This window comes from Triturus cristatus, chromosome 12 (genome assembly GCF_964204655.1).
Source record: "Triturus cristatus chromosome 12, aTriCri1.1, whole genome shotgun sequence".
Classification (NCBI taxonomy): domain Eukaryota; kingdom Metazoa; phylum Chordata; class Amphibia; order Caudata; family Salamandridae; genus Triturus; species Triturus cristatus.
In genome coordinates this window covers 59765720-59781827 of record NC_140595.1, presented here as the reverse complement: position 1 = coordinate 59781827, position 16108 = coordinate 59765720, and the positions used below count along the sequence as shown (strand labels likewise).

General features: G+C 52.1%; 1 protein-coding gene across 2 annotated transcripts in view; it reads right to left on the bottom strand.

The window, feature by feature from the left end:
* Positions 1-16108, bottom strand: part of LOC146772463 (phospholipid-transporting ATPase IK-like) — a 520789-nt gene that overhangs the window by 30255 nt on the left and 474426 nt on the right. For both annotated transcript variants that reach the window (XM_085638338.1, XM_085638339.1), the window contains one exon: positions 489-619. In XM_085638338.1, coding sequence (XP_085494464.1) covers positions 489-619 — 131 coding nt within the window. The remainder of the gene's footprint in view (positions 1-488; positions 620-16108) is intronic.

The window sequence follows — 16108 nt, the reverse complement described above, 5'->3', positions numbered from 1 at the left end:
GCTGCTCTTTTTGGCCATTGACTTAAGACGTATGCTTCTCTCTTTGGCTACCGACTAAAGCTGTATGCTGCTCTTTTTGGCTATTGATTTAAGACGTATGCGTCTCTCTTTGGCTGCCGACTTAAGCTGCATGCTACTCTTTTTGGCTATTGACTTAAAACGTATGCTTCTCTCTTTGGCTACCAACTTAAGCTGTAGGCTACTCTTTTTGGCTCTCAACCTAAGTAGTATGCTATTCTTTGCAAGGTAATCTCAGTAAATGTTGAACATATAAAATAGATTCAGCAACAGAGGCCCCTGTGCTAGTCCTTGAAGAATCCAATATTTTTGAGTATATATTTATATATAACCTTTTACTTTGTAATGGGTAATTGTTCCCATAGGCCGGTTCCCTTGCCTTTTCTTGACATTGAAAAATATTAAAAGGCGTAGATTATAAATTAGAATTAATAAGATTAAGAAAAGGTATGAGCTTTGGAATAAGGTACCTTGCTTTTGATGCCGGAGCTGGTGAGTCTGACCACAAAACGTGCAAAGAGGGAGGGAAGCACGCAGATGGCGACGGCAAGGAGGATTACCAACCAGATGTACAGCTTGCTGAAGGCATTGGTGCTGGAATCTAGAGAAGAGAGAGCACACAGCAGCACATCAGGGGAACATCTAACAAAAAGTAACTATAGACAACTCAGCATAGTCCAAATGCGTATTATTCATTCATGCCAACATATAACCAGTCTCCTCCACCCAAAGTCACTCTGGTCTGTAGAGGAACATGGCATATGGCAGAGTCTAGCACATGCCACTCAGAGCCCTAACTTGCGACTGACAGCCCAGCTACCTTTGATGGATGCCACCCTCTTATGAAACTGGCCATTCCGTACAGGCGCACCAGCCCTTGTTCCAAGTACTTGCCACACCTTACAAAATTATCCACCCTCTTAAAGAAATAACTTGGTGTGTACCTGAATTCGGCCTCTTTGGAACAGAAGTTGCTGAGGAAGCTGCCTGCCGTGCCCATCCACCTCAATATAGTAAGAATACATGAAATGCTACATTATCACTTACATATTTCTGTTCGGGTCGACTCGTTTTTCGCACACTCCAGAAGACACGCACAACAAAACTCTCCCCACATAGCGAATTATTGAGAACCCACACTCCACCAACCATGTAAAAAGAATGGAGTAGTCTCTTATTCAGATACAGTTGTAGAGAAGCATAAGTTACTTACCTGTAATCCTTGTTCTCTTCCAGAGGTATACTCTTCAAAGTCATAAGCACTGAGTAGTCCTGCCCCCGCACTGGGACCCAGGAGTTTATACAAAAATACATATATATTAATGTATGTTCAACCCAAGTCGAGTACGCATTACGGTCAAACGTGTGTGTGTGTGTGTGTGTGTGTATATATATATATATATATACATACATACAAACACATGCAGCCTAACCCACCAAATAGGCTAAATTGCCAACATTGCATTGTAGAACAAGTTACTTACCTTCGGTAACGACATATCTGTAAGAAACATTAGTTAGTTAGATTCATCACCTTAGAATATCCCCAGGCGTCAGGCTGAATCCGGAAAGATTTTTCGTCAGCAATACCCTTGCGCGTCGCTAGGCGTCGTCTTCGGCGTCGTGAACGCCAGGATGACGTCATCGGAGTACTTAGACGCCGCCCTCGTGCGCAGACGTCAGTTCTTGTACATAGCTTTCCGTGCCAGGAACGTAGAGCCATGCAAGAGACCGACACTGGTGCCAAGAATCTAGGGCCCTGAAAGAGATGACCTTAACCCTAGATATCGGTTCACAGAACGGAGAGGATGGGTGGGGCGGTGAGGAATCTAACTAACTAATGTTTCTTACAGATATATCGTTACCGAAGGTAAGTAACTTGTTCATCTGAAAGAAACACGTTAGATAGATTCCTCACCTTAGAATAGATACCCCAGCAATACCAACCCCGGGGTGGGTCTGCGAACCAAGATCACACCAGGAAGACCTGGAGAACGGAACGGCCAAAGAAGCCGTCTCTCCGGACTTGGCTGTCCAGGCAATAATGTTTGGCAAACGTGTGCAGCTAGTCCCACGTTGCTGCCTGACAAATGTCCTGCAAGGCTACTCCCCGGCCCAGGGCAGTGGTCACCGCTGTGGCCCGAGTGGAATGGGCCCTCAGCCCCACAGGGGGTTCTTTTTTAGCTAAGGAATAACAGGCCTTTGATACACAAAACGACCCACGAGAGATGGTTCGCTTGTGCACCGCCCGCCCCTTCTTAGTGCCCACGTAGCCAACATAGAGTTGGTCGTCCACCTGGAACTGTTTGGTGCGGTCCAGATAGAAGGACAGCGCCCGTTTTGGGTCCAGACCGTGGAGCCTCTCTTCCTCTTTCGAGGGATGCGGAGGCGGAAAGAAGGTGGGCAGTGTAACAGACTGGCCGATGTGAAAGGCAGTTACCACCTTAGGGAGAAAGGAAGGACGAGTCCTGAGAACAACTTTGTCCGGATGGACAGAACGGAAAGGAGGCTTAGAAGATAGAGCTTGGAGCTCACTCACCCTTCTAGCAGAGGTGATGGCAACCAGGAAAGCAGTCTTAAGAGTCAGAAGACGAAGGGGACAATTATGAAGTAGCTCAAAGGGAGCGCACATCAGAAAGGTCAACACTAGATTCAAATCCCACTGAGGCATTTCGAAAGGGACAGGAGGAAACATGTGAGTAATGCCCTTAAAGAATCGAGAAACAACAGGGGAAGAGAAGGCTGATCAGGAAGCCGTAAGAAAGCAGAAATAGCCGAAAGGTATCCCTTGAGGGTGCCCAGAGCAGAGCCCTGCTGGGCCAGGGAAAGAAGAAAGAGGAGAACCTCAGAAAGAGGGGCGGAAAGGGGATCCACAGCCTTTGCTGTGCACCATGCCACAAATTTGTTCCATCTGCAGGCATATACCGATTTTGTGGAGGGACGCCTGGCTGCCAGAAAAACATTACAGACTTCAGGAGGCAAGTCAAATGGCATCAACTGCCGCCGCTCAATCTCCACGCATGGAGGTGGAGGCTGAACAGGTTCGGGTGGAGGACCGTCCCCTGCTGCTGCGACAGAAGGTCCTCCTGAAGAGGCAGTCAAATCGGGGGATCGATCGATAGACTGAGTAGCTCGGGATATCAGTATCTTCGAGCCCAATCCGGAGCCACAAGGATTACTTGGGCCCGGTCACGCCTGATCTTCTTCAGCACTCTGGGCAGAAGTGGTTAGGCGGAAAGGCGTACAACAGACCGCAACTCCACTCGCGACGAAAAGCGTCTCCGAGCGAGTGCTGCCTTGGAAATTCCAACGTGCAGAACTGCTGACATTGCGTGTTCTCTTCAGTGGCGAATAGATCTAACCAAGGCTCTCCCCACTGCCGAAAGAGGCCTAGCGCCACGTCCGAGTTCAGACGGCATACGTGATCCATCATGCACCGGCGGCTGAGTTTGTCTGCCCTGGCGTTCAGACAGCCCGCCAGGTGTTGAACCACCAGGGTGATGCCCTGATATTCCAGCCATGTCCAGAGGCACAGAGCTTCCTGACAAAGGGTCCCCAACCCCACCCGCCCTGTTTGTTGTAATACCACACGGCGGTGGTGTTGTCCGTGAACACCTGCACTACACTTCCCCGAACAGAGGGAAGGAATGCCTTCAGTGCAAGCCGGATCGCCCGCAGCTCCAATAGGTTGATATGGTGCCGGGACTCCGCCGGAGACCAGAGGCCTCTGATCTCCGCCTCTCCCATGTGGCCCCCCCCCATCCCAGGAGGGACGCATCCGTCACTACTGTGTGCTCCGGTTGGGGAAGGGAGAGGGATCTGCCACTGACCCAATCGCGGTCCGTGAGCCACCACTGCAACTGTCGTGCAATGCCCTATGAGATCAAGACATGGTCGGACAGGTTGCCCCGATGCTGGGCCCACTGAAACTTCAGGTCCCACTGCAGAGCCCGCATCCGCCACCTGGCGTGATGTACCAGCAGGATGCAGGAGGCCATCAGACCCAGAAGCCGCAGCACCAACCTGACCGAAACCCGGGATAAAGGCCGAAAGATCGGAATCAGAGCCTGAATATCCCGAACCCGCAGTTCCGGAGGATAGACCCGGAACTGCGTCGAGTCCAGAACCGCTCCGATGAAGAGGAGCTTCAGGAGGAACTCAGATGCAACTTCGGCACGTTGATGGAGAACCCCAGCGCATGCAGGAGGTCGGCTGTAGTCTGGAGGTGGGTGACAACTGTTTGGGGCGAGCCCGCCTTCAACAACCAGTCGTTAAGATAGGGGATGACTGGAACCCTTAATCTGCGCAGATGAACTGCGACCACCGCCGTCACTTTCGTGAACACCCGAGGGGCACTGGTGAGGGCGAAGGGGAGCACGGTAAACTGAAAGTGCTCGTGGTCTGCCGTGAACCGCAGGTAACGCCGGTGGGCCGGCAGGACGGGGATGTGGAAATAAGCGTCCTGCAAGTCCAACGCTACCATCCAGTCTCCAGGGTCTAGGGCAGCCAGAACCTGAGCTAAGGTGAGCATCTTGAACTTCTCCTTCGGAGGAAGGCGTTGACGGTCCTGAGGTCCAAGATAGGGCATAGGCCCCCTTTTCCCTTCTTGGGAACCAGAAAGTAGTGAGAATAACAGCCCAACCTACTTCTGGGCCAGGAACGCGCTTGATGGCCCCCTTGGCCAAGAGGGCCGTAACTTCCTCCTGCAGAAGTTGCAAGTGATCCCCCGACATGCGGTGGTACTGCGGTGGCATGGCTAGAGGGGTCACCTCAAAGGGGAGGGAGTAGCCCCTTCGGACGATTTGCAGCACCCACCTGTCTGATGTGATGGTACGCCAGTGGAGCAGGTGATGGCGAACTCTGCCTCCCACTGGCGTGGAATGGGCCTGAAAGCTCGGACTAGGAGGGCTTTGAGTCGGATGCTGCTGGGGCAGATGTGGACGGACCGGCTCGTTGTCCCCCTGCTCCGCCTCGGCGGAATCCACGTCCACGACCGCGTTGAGGCTGGTTCTGCGGCCTGTGGCTAGACGGACGTGAGGGGGCGCCCCTTCCTTGGCCACGAAAAGGGCGAAAAGCAGAAGTTTGCAGGCACGCGGCCGAGAGGCCCAAGGACTTGGCTGTAGCCCTGGAGTCCTCAAAGCGCTCCAGCGCACTATCCGCTTTGTCGCCAAAAAGGTGACAGCCATCGAAGGGCATGTCCATGAGGGTGCTCTGGACATCCCCGTAGAAGTTTGTGGATCTCTGCCAGGCATGGCGACGAATCGCCACCGTGGTCGCAATTGCCCTGCCTAGCGAGTCCGTTGTGTCCAGTCCAAATCGGATTGAATACCGTGCCGCATCCCGCCCACGGCAAGAGCCTGGGCGAGCCGAGTCCGGGCCTCCTCCGGACACTGAGGCAGCACGTCCACCACCGTATCCCACAAGGAGTGGGTGTGACAGTCCAAAAGGCACGTGGTGTTGATAGACCGTAACCCCAAACTAAGGGAGGAGAACAGCTTCTTCCCAAACTGTTCCAACCTTTTAGATTCCCGATCCTGGGGAGCGGACGGGAAGGCGGTCTGGGGTCTGGGAGGTAGAGGCATGGATAACCAGGCTCTCGGGCATGGGGTGCACCGACAGAAAACTGGAGTCGCCCGGTGCAGGTCGTTGGCGCCGGGCCACGTTCAGGTCCACAGGAGGGACTGTGGAGGGCTTGGACCAGGTGCCCATCAGAACCTCTGTCAGTGCTTCATTGAACTGCAGCAGAGGCTCCGAGGAGCTTACTGGCGGTTGAAGCACTTCAGTGAGGAGATTAGTCCTCAAGGCCACAGCAGGAAGCTCCAGCCCAAGGGCTTCGGCCGCCTTTCGCAGCACCACAGAATATGTAGCACCCTTCCTCGGTAGCCACAGAGGGAGGAGAGATGAAGCCAGTGTCAGGGGAGGTGTCAAGACCACTGGCATTCCCCAGGTCTTCTACCCAGTCCTGAGATAACTGGCACTGCTGTGCCAGAGGGTCCTCAGACTCCTCCCAGTTGTCCCCGTCATCCAACTCCTGGTATACAGGTGGAATGATCAGAGCCGGGCGGAAGATGACCCTGTCATCCATCGGCGCCGGATACGGCGCCGCTCCGTCGCCGGGTACGGACCAGGACTAAAACTGGGGACGGCGTCGTCCGAAGGCGGCGCCGAAGGGGTCGGCGCCGGCGGAGGGGTCGTAAGGTCGACCGGCGTCGACCGGGATCCAGGCCTGGATCTCGCAGGAGCCTGCGGCGTCGGGACCGAAGTCGAAAATGGCGCCGGGGCCGGAGCCGCCGGCTCGCTAGGCCTCCCAGTCAAGCCTGCGGGGCCCAAAGGCGCACCGGCATGCGTTGACGGTGGAGCCAGACTCCTCATGGCCACGAGGAAGTCTCTGATCTCCGAGGGAGTCGCGTCAGACCCAGGGATTGGAGGGCATGGTGTCGGACGCGACTCCCACGCAGCCGCACGGGTGGTGCCACCCGAACCCTCAGCCGAGTCGCGCGACCGGCGAGGAGAGTCGGAAGAGCGATGTCGCCTCTTCGACTTCTTGCTGCGCCTCGACTTACCGGAATGCGAGGACTTTGACCACGACGAACAGTGATGACTGCGGCTCCGCGACCGGTCCCTTGACCTCCTCCTCGACCGGGACCTCGAGCGGCGTGGAGCCGACTGCCGGATCTCGAGCAGCTTGCGGGACTGCTCCCGCCTAGCCTTCGAGGTCAAGGCCCGGCAGTCGAGGCACGACTCGGCATCATGGTCGGTCCCAAGGCAGTAGAGACACCGGCGGTGATGGTCCGTGACCGACATCAGGCGGTGACAGTCGTCGTACGGTTTGTATCCAGGCATCCCTACCGGCACCAGAGTTGAGGTCGACTGGAAATGGAACCAAAAGAGTTAAAAAAGTTTAGTCAAAAAGTGACTAAAAGGGTATGCTCTTCCCGGATCTGCGCTTACTGGCGTGGAATAAAAGAAGAACTGATGTCAGCGCGCGAGGGCGGCGTCGAAGTACTCCGACGACGTCATCCCGGCAGTCACGACGCCGACGACGGACGCGGAGCCGCAGACGACGCCTAGCGATGCGCAAGGGTATTCCTGACGAAAAATCTTTCCGGATCCAGCCTGACGCCTGGGGATATTCTAAGGTGAGGAATCTAACTAACGTGTTTCTTTCAGATTTTTTCATTTAAAATAATACATATTTATTTAACATTTCTGTAACATAGAAACATGCACTATTTCACTGTTTCAACATAGCCTTTATTTTCAAGGAAAAGGCAAGGTAACAGCAGGCAATTAGCCCATAGGCTGCAGAGAGAACACAACAGACCAAAACTGGCACCATGCCTTTAAGACCTCCAAGCTCCAATCATGCCCCACAGGTGACAGTTAAGTCAGGTCTTTTTTTACAGCATATTACACTGTGTAGTGATAGTAAGGAGACAGAATGCTACTATAGATGGTATTCGTCCGGGGAGGAGGGAGGGTTGCTTATGACTTTGATGAGTATACCCCTGGAAGAGAACTAGGATTACAGGTAAGTAACTTATCCTTCTCTTACAGGGGATACTCATCAATATTCATAAGCACTGAATCCTGTGGACGAACAACAGTATAGCTAGTACTCCCTGAGGGTAAGTGTAGGAAGGTGGATATCTGACTATGGTTACCCCCAACTTTTTGCCTAGTGTCTAGCTGGTTTTTCGACTTAGTTGGCCTGAGATCCTGCCATTCAGGGTCTCAGGCTGTCTGCTCTCTCTTTAAAATGGACTCCATGTACCCTAGGTACATAACCAATTGGTAAGGATCACCTTATTGGACCCTGTACAGTGTACCCTAGGTACCCAGGGCATAGGTGTACCCTAGGCCTCCCAGGGGCTGCAGCATGTATTATGCCACCCCTGGTCTGGCCTTCCAATCAGACACAACTGGCTGATCACTCAGCTGGGGCAAGGTCGTGTAATCACCCCTTGCTTAGATATAGTATGCCTATAGCTACCCTTATATATAGACACATGTGTACCTATCAGTCACTCCTATGGCAGGCCTTAACAATCCTGGAGGCAGAGTGCTTGGTAACATGTGAGATGGTGCTCTAGCATGAGCTGAGCCTGTCTGCAGCTTTCGGAACCTTGTCCTTATAGCTGTTCTATGATATAGCCTACCATATACTCTTAAAGTGCCTTATAATCTTAGACGGTTATGGTAACTATGGTTTGGCTTTATCAAAACATGTCGTGTAAGGTGTCTAACACTAGGGAATAATACCCCCATGCCATTTCTGGACATGAGAATATTATTCCCCCCTTCTAGAGGGAAAGACATGTTAAAATCATACTTCAACTGTTAGCCTCTGACCAAAGCCTCAGCATCACAAAATGGATGCTGCTGCCACGACACAAGTCTGACCTCCTGCAGCTGGGAGTGATCCCAGCCAGGGAGGCCTGGACAATAGGTTTCCTGCTTGGGGAGGTGCTAGCACCTCCCCAGACAGCCTTTAGTGTATTGGGGCAGGGTGGGCTGAAAGGAATGAGACATGCCTGGGGCACACAAGGTGTTCCTTGCATAGTCCAGTTCAAACCGGCGCTGGGGCACTCCAGCCCCAGCTCTGGCGCGAAACTGGACAAAGGGAAGTGGGTGTAACCACCCCCTCCCAGGTCCCACCCATAAGGCGTGACCTAGCAGGTATCCCAGCCCCCCAGATTAGTATAAGAGTGGGAGTTGGGCCTCAAGACTTTAGATTATCCTGAACCTGCAAAACTGAACAGAAACTCTGGACCTTCGACATTCGACGAAAGAAGAAGACTGAAGAATCTCCCTTGTAGCCAAGGAGTGGCTACCCTGTGCAAACAGGCACCATCAAGAGACTACCCTTTGCTTTGCCCACGTTCTACGAGGAACCGACTGCAGAGCCCGACCAGAGCCTTGACTTCCAGACTTCTCCGACCCTGATCCACATCCACAGCAAAGCTGAGATCCGTGGAGGCGACGAGCGACGTGGGACCGGCTACCTGGGAAAAGTGGCTAGTAACTTACAGCGCAGCTTCTGAGGTACCCTCGAAGTTGTGCACCAGGGATTGAGAAGCCCCAACCCCAAGCACCATCTGCACCGAAGATCAGCCCCCCACACTCCACGAGTCCTGCGTGGGGCCCTTCAGCATTTTCCTGCTTGCCGCGTCTGTCCGGTTGCTTGCCCGCTGGCTAGTGGCCTCTGTGACGACGCACCCTGAAATCTTCTGCGCTGGTTTGGCTCCTCCAGACTGGCTCCCGCTTCTCTGCAAAGAAGAAGCACCCCAGACCTTCCTGGTCTGCACCAGAAGCAAGTCCTTCGTTCTTCGTGGGTTCCGCTTGCCAAGGCTTGGTGAGTCCTAGTCCAACTTCGACGCCGCCGACAGCAAGAGCCTTCGTGGGACAGCTCGCCTCCTGGTCCTGGTCGTCCTCGACGCTTCCTGGTCCTCCTGGCTGCAGCGACAAGCTTCACCTTCACCTGCAACTCTTCACGACATCGCCTGGTTCCTTCCTGGTTCCACGTGGTCACTGGCTAGTGACCTTGACTCTGTCCCTTCTGCTTGCAGGTTTCTTCTCTTCTTGATCCCAGCTTTGGGATCCACCGGACACTCTTCACTGACTGCCTGTCAGCATCTTTCTTCAGGCATCCATAGGAGTCGACGACGAAAACGACGCATCTTCACCCCTATGCACCCGCAGCCTGTGGGCTAGGTAACTTGGGTACTCCGGTGCTCATCAGGATAGTGACTATCCTAGTGTCTAGTTTTCAAGTCTCAACTTCCTAGCTACTCCGGAAGTGTCCTAAATCTACCGTTTTCTAAACTGTACTATTACTATTGACTTTTACTCATTACGCGTGAGTGTTTCCACTCTGCACACGAATCCCGTGGGCCTCCCACTTCCTAACTAACGCTAGTGTAGTGTGGCCCCAGCGATTCCCTAGGCCTAGGCCTATTCTATTTCCGTGACAGTGGTTCTTATACCACTTACTTAGTATATGGTTTGCGTGGCCCCTAGGGCCTAACTGTATTACTTACCTGTGTGACTTAATGTATGCATAAATAAGACTGTGTTGTACTTACCTCTAATCTCATAAAGAGTGCTGAGGGATTGCTTAGAATAAATACACTTTATTTTATATATATATCTGTTGTGGTGTCCTTTCATTTGGTATTCAAGGGATTATATATGGTATCACAGCTGGCTTCACATGCCATTCAGAGTTTAGCCTAAGACTGCTCTTGTCCATGCTACCACTAGGATAGCTGGTCTATAAGGTTGACTTTACAACCAATCACCATAAGGGTATTTGGACTGATATAAGGTGTACACTATAACTAGTGACATCATACATCAGGCCAACTTCTCACATTGGTGAGCAGCGGTTGGGATCTGAGCTTGCTGTTGTAATACCATTGTAATTTTGAGATACTAAATTGAAAGATCACACAGATATTGTCTAGGTACATATAACATAGATTATTATACTTAAGTCCTACTGGACTTTGTAGTTGTAGGTTGAAGGGAGTAACACACCCTGACTACAACTACTAGAGAGGTTTAGTAGATACAACTAGTGTAGGTAGGTGCACACACCACACCCTCACTAGATCATGTCTCTGAGAGGAGATCAAGTAGATGCTCTCTCAGGAGGATCAGGTCTGCAAAAGATCCCCTCTAGATATGATACCTTAACATTCCAGGAGATGAGACACTTGTGTACCTCCAGAGGAATAAAACAGGGTGCAAACCCTACCCTCCTTCAGTTAAGACAACTCCTAGAGGAGTATGATGCTCATAGGGCATCTCAGGCAGGTGCCCTAGGCACAGAGGAGGGTCTACCCACCACAGAGGAGTCAGAGGAGACTTCAGATGAAGAGGTAGACAGCCAGGGCCAAGTAGGAAGACTTAGCCAGGCTAACCTAAGTTTACATGGGAGTTTGCATGGGGTCCCCCCATACAGACCCACAAGTAGGCTTACACAGAGAAACAGGAGGGACAGATCCCCTTCAAGGGAATCCATCCACTCCCATATCTCTAGCATCTCTAATGCTTCCTCTCACAGGGGAATGACTTCACCTGAGAGAAAGGAGCATAAAGCCAGAATGAGGGAAGCTAATCTGAGGATTCAGAGGGAAGAAATTGCCCTTGCCAAGGAGAAGCTTGCTCTGGCTAGAGAGCAAAAATTGTGTGGGTCAGAACCCACTGGTGGCAGCAACATTCCTAGAGATAGGGATAGGTCTTATGACCATAGAAACCTAAGCAAGATAGTCCCCCCATATCAGAATGGGGATGACATCCACAAATGGATGACTGCTTTGGAGAGGGCCTGCAAAGTACAGCAGGTACCCCAAAGTCAGTGGGCAGCTATCTTGTGGCTCTCCTTTTCTGACAAAGGTAGAGACAAGCTCCTCACAGTCAGTGATGAGGATGCAAACAATTACAAAGTCCTGAAGAGTGCTCTGATAGATGGGTTTGGCTTAACCACTGAGCAATATAGGTTGTTGTTCAGAGACACCCAGAAGACACAGACACAGGACTGGTCTGATTTTGTGGATTGTGCCACTAAGGCTTTGGAAGGTTGGTTAAATGGCAGCAAGGTGCAGGACTATACAGGATTGTACAACTTGATTATGAGGGAGCAGATCCTTAGTAATTGTCAGAACCAGCTTCTCCATCAACACCTGGTAGACTCAGATTTGACCTCTCCCCAAGAATTGGGAAAGAGGGCAGATAAATGTGTCAGGACCAGGATTAGGCCTAAAAATCAGGGTGGTGACCAAAAGAAAGATACCACCAAGCCTCAAGAGAAGGGTGGGGATAAAGCAAAAGAGAAACCTTCCTCAGGGCCCCAAAACTCCACACAGGGTGGTGGGTCCCAAGCTCCCTCCTCTACCACAGTTAAAAAGCCTTACTGCCATGTGTGTAAAACACCTGGGCATTGGAAAACTGACAGCAGTTGTCCACAGGCTAAAAACAAAACTGTTCCTCCAACTACTCCTGTCACACCACCTATTACTGTCAGCAGTAATCCCCCAGGTGGTGGGAGTGCCCCCACAAATTTGGTTGGGTTTTCTTGGGGAACACAGGGGGATCCTGGCTTAGCCAATTCCCCTACAGCAGCTACTCTTGTCTGTGATGGTGGCATGGGGTTTGCCAACTTCACTGCATGTCCCAACACTTTGGGTAGGTACAGACAGGAACCCTACATCAATGGTAGAAAAGCTGAGGCCTACAGAGACACTGGAGCTAGCATCACTATGGTGGCCCATAGGCTAGTTCCCTCTGAGCAGCTTTTGCCTGGTTTCTCATACCAGGTAACTAACATTGATGGCAAACAGAACAGTCATCCCATGGCAGAGGTATGTCTCAGCTGGGGAGGTGTCACTGGCCCTAAAAGGGTGGCAGTGTCTCCAACCTTGCCTGTGGACTGCTTACTGGGGAATGACTTAGAACTCTCAGCTTGGGCTGGAGTTGAACAAGACACCCATTCTAAAATGGTAGGCCTTTCCAAAAAGGGTAGTGGGGTTGTGCCAGTCACAACCCCTGTCCAAGTAGCTTTCCTCCCTGAAAAGGTTGGAAGGGCAGTGGTAGCCACAGCCCAGGCACAGACAGACTTCCCTGTAGAAATTGGCAGAGCTGTGACAGTCACAGCTCAAACACAAACTGAGTGCCTTCCTGAAAAGGTTGGCAAGGCTGTAATGGTCTCAGCCCACACTCAGACTGATATAGGTGTAGTGAAGCCTGAAACTATGGATCACTCCACACAAACAGAGAGTAGTGGGGAGGAAGAAAAGTCTCCCTCTCCCCAGACATTAGGAAAAGGTCAGCCTCCTCAGGGATCTGACCTCACCCCTTGTGAAGGAACTGCCCCAGAGGTAGCCAGGCCTGGCCTGGCAGAGCCTCTGATGTCAGTGGCCCCTTCCAAGGTGGGACCCAGTCTGGTGCAGGTAGCCTGCCTCTCTCTACCCTGCCTCAGTCAGCCCAGGGCTGCAGAGGTCAGGGAGGCCAGTGGACCCCAAGAGGGCCCCTGCCCACAAGAACCCCCCCTTCAAAAGAATGAGGATTGCCTGGTTAGTTGCCCTAGCCAGGTGATGGGTAAAAACATTCCTGAGGGATCCCCTTCACAGGTAGTTAGGGACCTCCCCCAGAGGGATTCTGTTGGGCACAGGCAAACCTGGGACCTTAGGGCCCCAAACCTGACCTGTCCCTCCAGTAAGCCCACAAAAGGGACCCAGCCTCCAGCTTTAGGTAGCCAGAGGCTGACCCTGAGAGCACAGTGCAACTCAGTTAAAGAAAGAAAGGCATCCATGGTGGAGGATGATTGGAGGAAGCTGAGGCCTCACTTTGAGGACACTCACTTCAGTACTCCATCTCAACACCAGCCTTTTACTTTGCAAAGACACACCCAAGGTAGAGATTCCCTATGGTGGAGACCCTATGATACCTTTAGGATGAGGGATTGCTTAGTGGACCATGAGACAGGGGGTAACCATGCCAGTGCTGGTTCTTCCTTATATGGCCACTTAGGCAATAGAGGCTTACCTTGTCAAGGCCAGCCTTATCTCCTTTCGTTTGGGGGGGGGGTTGTGTAGGAAGGTGGATATCTGACTATGGTTACCCCCAACTTTTTGCCTAGTGTCTAGCTGGTTTTTCGACTTAGTTGGCCTGAGATCCTGCCATTCAGGGTCTCAGACTGTCTGCTCTCTCTTTAAAATGGACTCCATGTACCCTAGGTAAATAACCAATTGGTAAGGATCACCTTATTGGACCCTGTACAGTGTACCCTAGGTACCCAGGGCATAGGTGTACCCTAGGCCTCCCAGGGGCTGCAGCATGTATTATGCCACCCCTGGTCTGGCCTTCCAATCAGACACAACTGGCTGATCACTCAGCTGGGGCAAGGTCGTGTAATCACCCCTTGCTTAGATATAGTATGCCTATATCTACCCTTATATATAGACACCTGTGTACCTATCAGTCACTCCTATGGCAGGCCTTAACAATCCTGGAGGCAGAGTGCTTGGTAACATGTGAGATGGTGCTCTAGCATGAGCTGAGCCTGTCTGCAGCTTTCGGAACCTTGTCCTTATAGCTGTTCTATGATATAGCCTACCATATACTCTTAAAGTGCCTTATAATCTTAGACGGTTATGGTAACTATGGTTTGGCTTTATCAAAACATGTCGTGTAAGGTGTCTAACACTAGGGAATAATACCCCCATGCCATTTCTGAACATGAGAATATTATTCCCCCCTTCTAGAGGGAAAGACATGTTAACATCATACTTCAACTGTTAGCCTCTGACCAAAGCCTCAGCATCACAAAATGGATGCTGCTGCCACGACACAAGTCTGACCTCCTGCAGCTGGGAGTGATCCCAGCCAGGGAGGCCTGGACAATAGGTTTCCTGCTTGGGGAGGTGCTAGCACCTCCCCAGACAGCCTTTAGTGTATTGGGGCAGGGTGGGCTGAAAGGAATGAGACATGCCTGGGGCACACAAGGTGTTCCTTGCATAGTCCAGTTCAAACCGGCGCTGGGGCACTCCAGCCCCAGCTCTGGTGCGAAACTGGACAAAGGGAAGTGGGTGTAACCACCCCCTCCCAGGTCCCACCCATAAGGCGTGACCTAGCAGGTATCCCGGCCCCCCAGATTAGTATAAGAGTGGGAGTTGGGCCTCAAGACTTTAGATTATCCTGAACCTGCAAAACTGAACAGAAACTCTGGACCTTCGACATTCGACGAAAGAAGAAGACTGAAGAATCTCCCTTGTAGCCAAGGAGTGGCTACCCTGTGCAAACAGGCACCATCAAGAGACTACCCTTTGCTTTGCGACCGTTCTACGAGGAACCGACTGCAGAGCCCGACCAGAGCCTTGACTTCCAGACTTCTCCGACCCTCATCCACATCTGCAGCAGAGCTGAGATCCGTGGAGGCGACGAGCGACGTGGGACCGGCTACCTGGGAAAAGTGGCTAGTAACTTACAGCGCAGCTTCTGAGGTACCCTTGAAGTTGTGCACCAGGGATTGAGAAGCCCCAACCCCAAGCACCATCTGCACTGAAGATCAGCCCCCCACACTCCACGAGTCCTGCGTGGGGCCCTTCAGCATTTTCCTGCTTGCCGCGTCTGTCCGGTTGCTTGCCCGCTGGCTGGTGGCCTCTGTGACGACGCACCCTGAAATCTTCTGCGCTGGTTTGGCTCCTCCAGACTGGCTCCTGCTTCTCTGCAAAGAAGAAGCACCCCAGACCTTCCTGGTCTGCACCAGAAGCAAGTCCTTCGTTCTTCGTGGGTTCCGCTTGCCAAGGCTTGGTGAGTCCTAGTCCAACTTCGACGCCGCCGACAGCAAGAGCCTTCGTGGGACAGCTCGCCTCCTGGTCCTGGTCGTCCTCGACGCTTCCTGGTCCTCCTGGCTGCAGCGACAAGCTTCACCTTCACCTGCAACTCTTCACGACATCGCCTGGTTCCTTCCTGGTTCCACGTGGTCACTGGCTAGTGACCTTGACTCTGTCCCTTCTGCTTGCAGGTTTCTTCTCTTCTTGATCCCAGCTTTGGGATCCACCGGACACTCTTCACTGACTGCCTGTCAGCATCTTTCTTCGGGCATCCATGGGAGTCGACGACGAAAACGACGCATCTTCACCCCTATGCACCCGCAGCCTGTGGGCTAGGTAACTTGGGTACTCCGGTGCTCATCAGGATAGTGACTATCCTAGTGTCTAGTTTTCAAGTCTCAACTTCCTAGCTACTCCGGAAGTGTCCTAAATCTACCGTTTTCTAAACTGTACTATTACTATTGACTTTTACGCATTACGCGTGAGTGTTTCCACTCTGCACACGAATCCCGTGGGCCTCCCACTTCCTAACTAACGCTAGTGTAGTGTGGCCCCAGCGATTCCCTAGGCCTAGGCCTATTCTATTTCCGTGACAGTGGTTCTCATACCACTTACTTAGTATATGGTTTGCGTGGCCCCTAGGGCCTAACTGTATTACTTACCTGTGTGACTTAATGTATGCATAAATAAGACTGTGTTGTACTTACCTCTAATCTCATAAAGAGTGCTGAGGGTTTGCTTAGAATAAATAC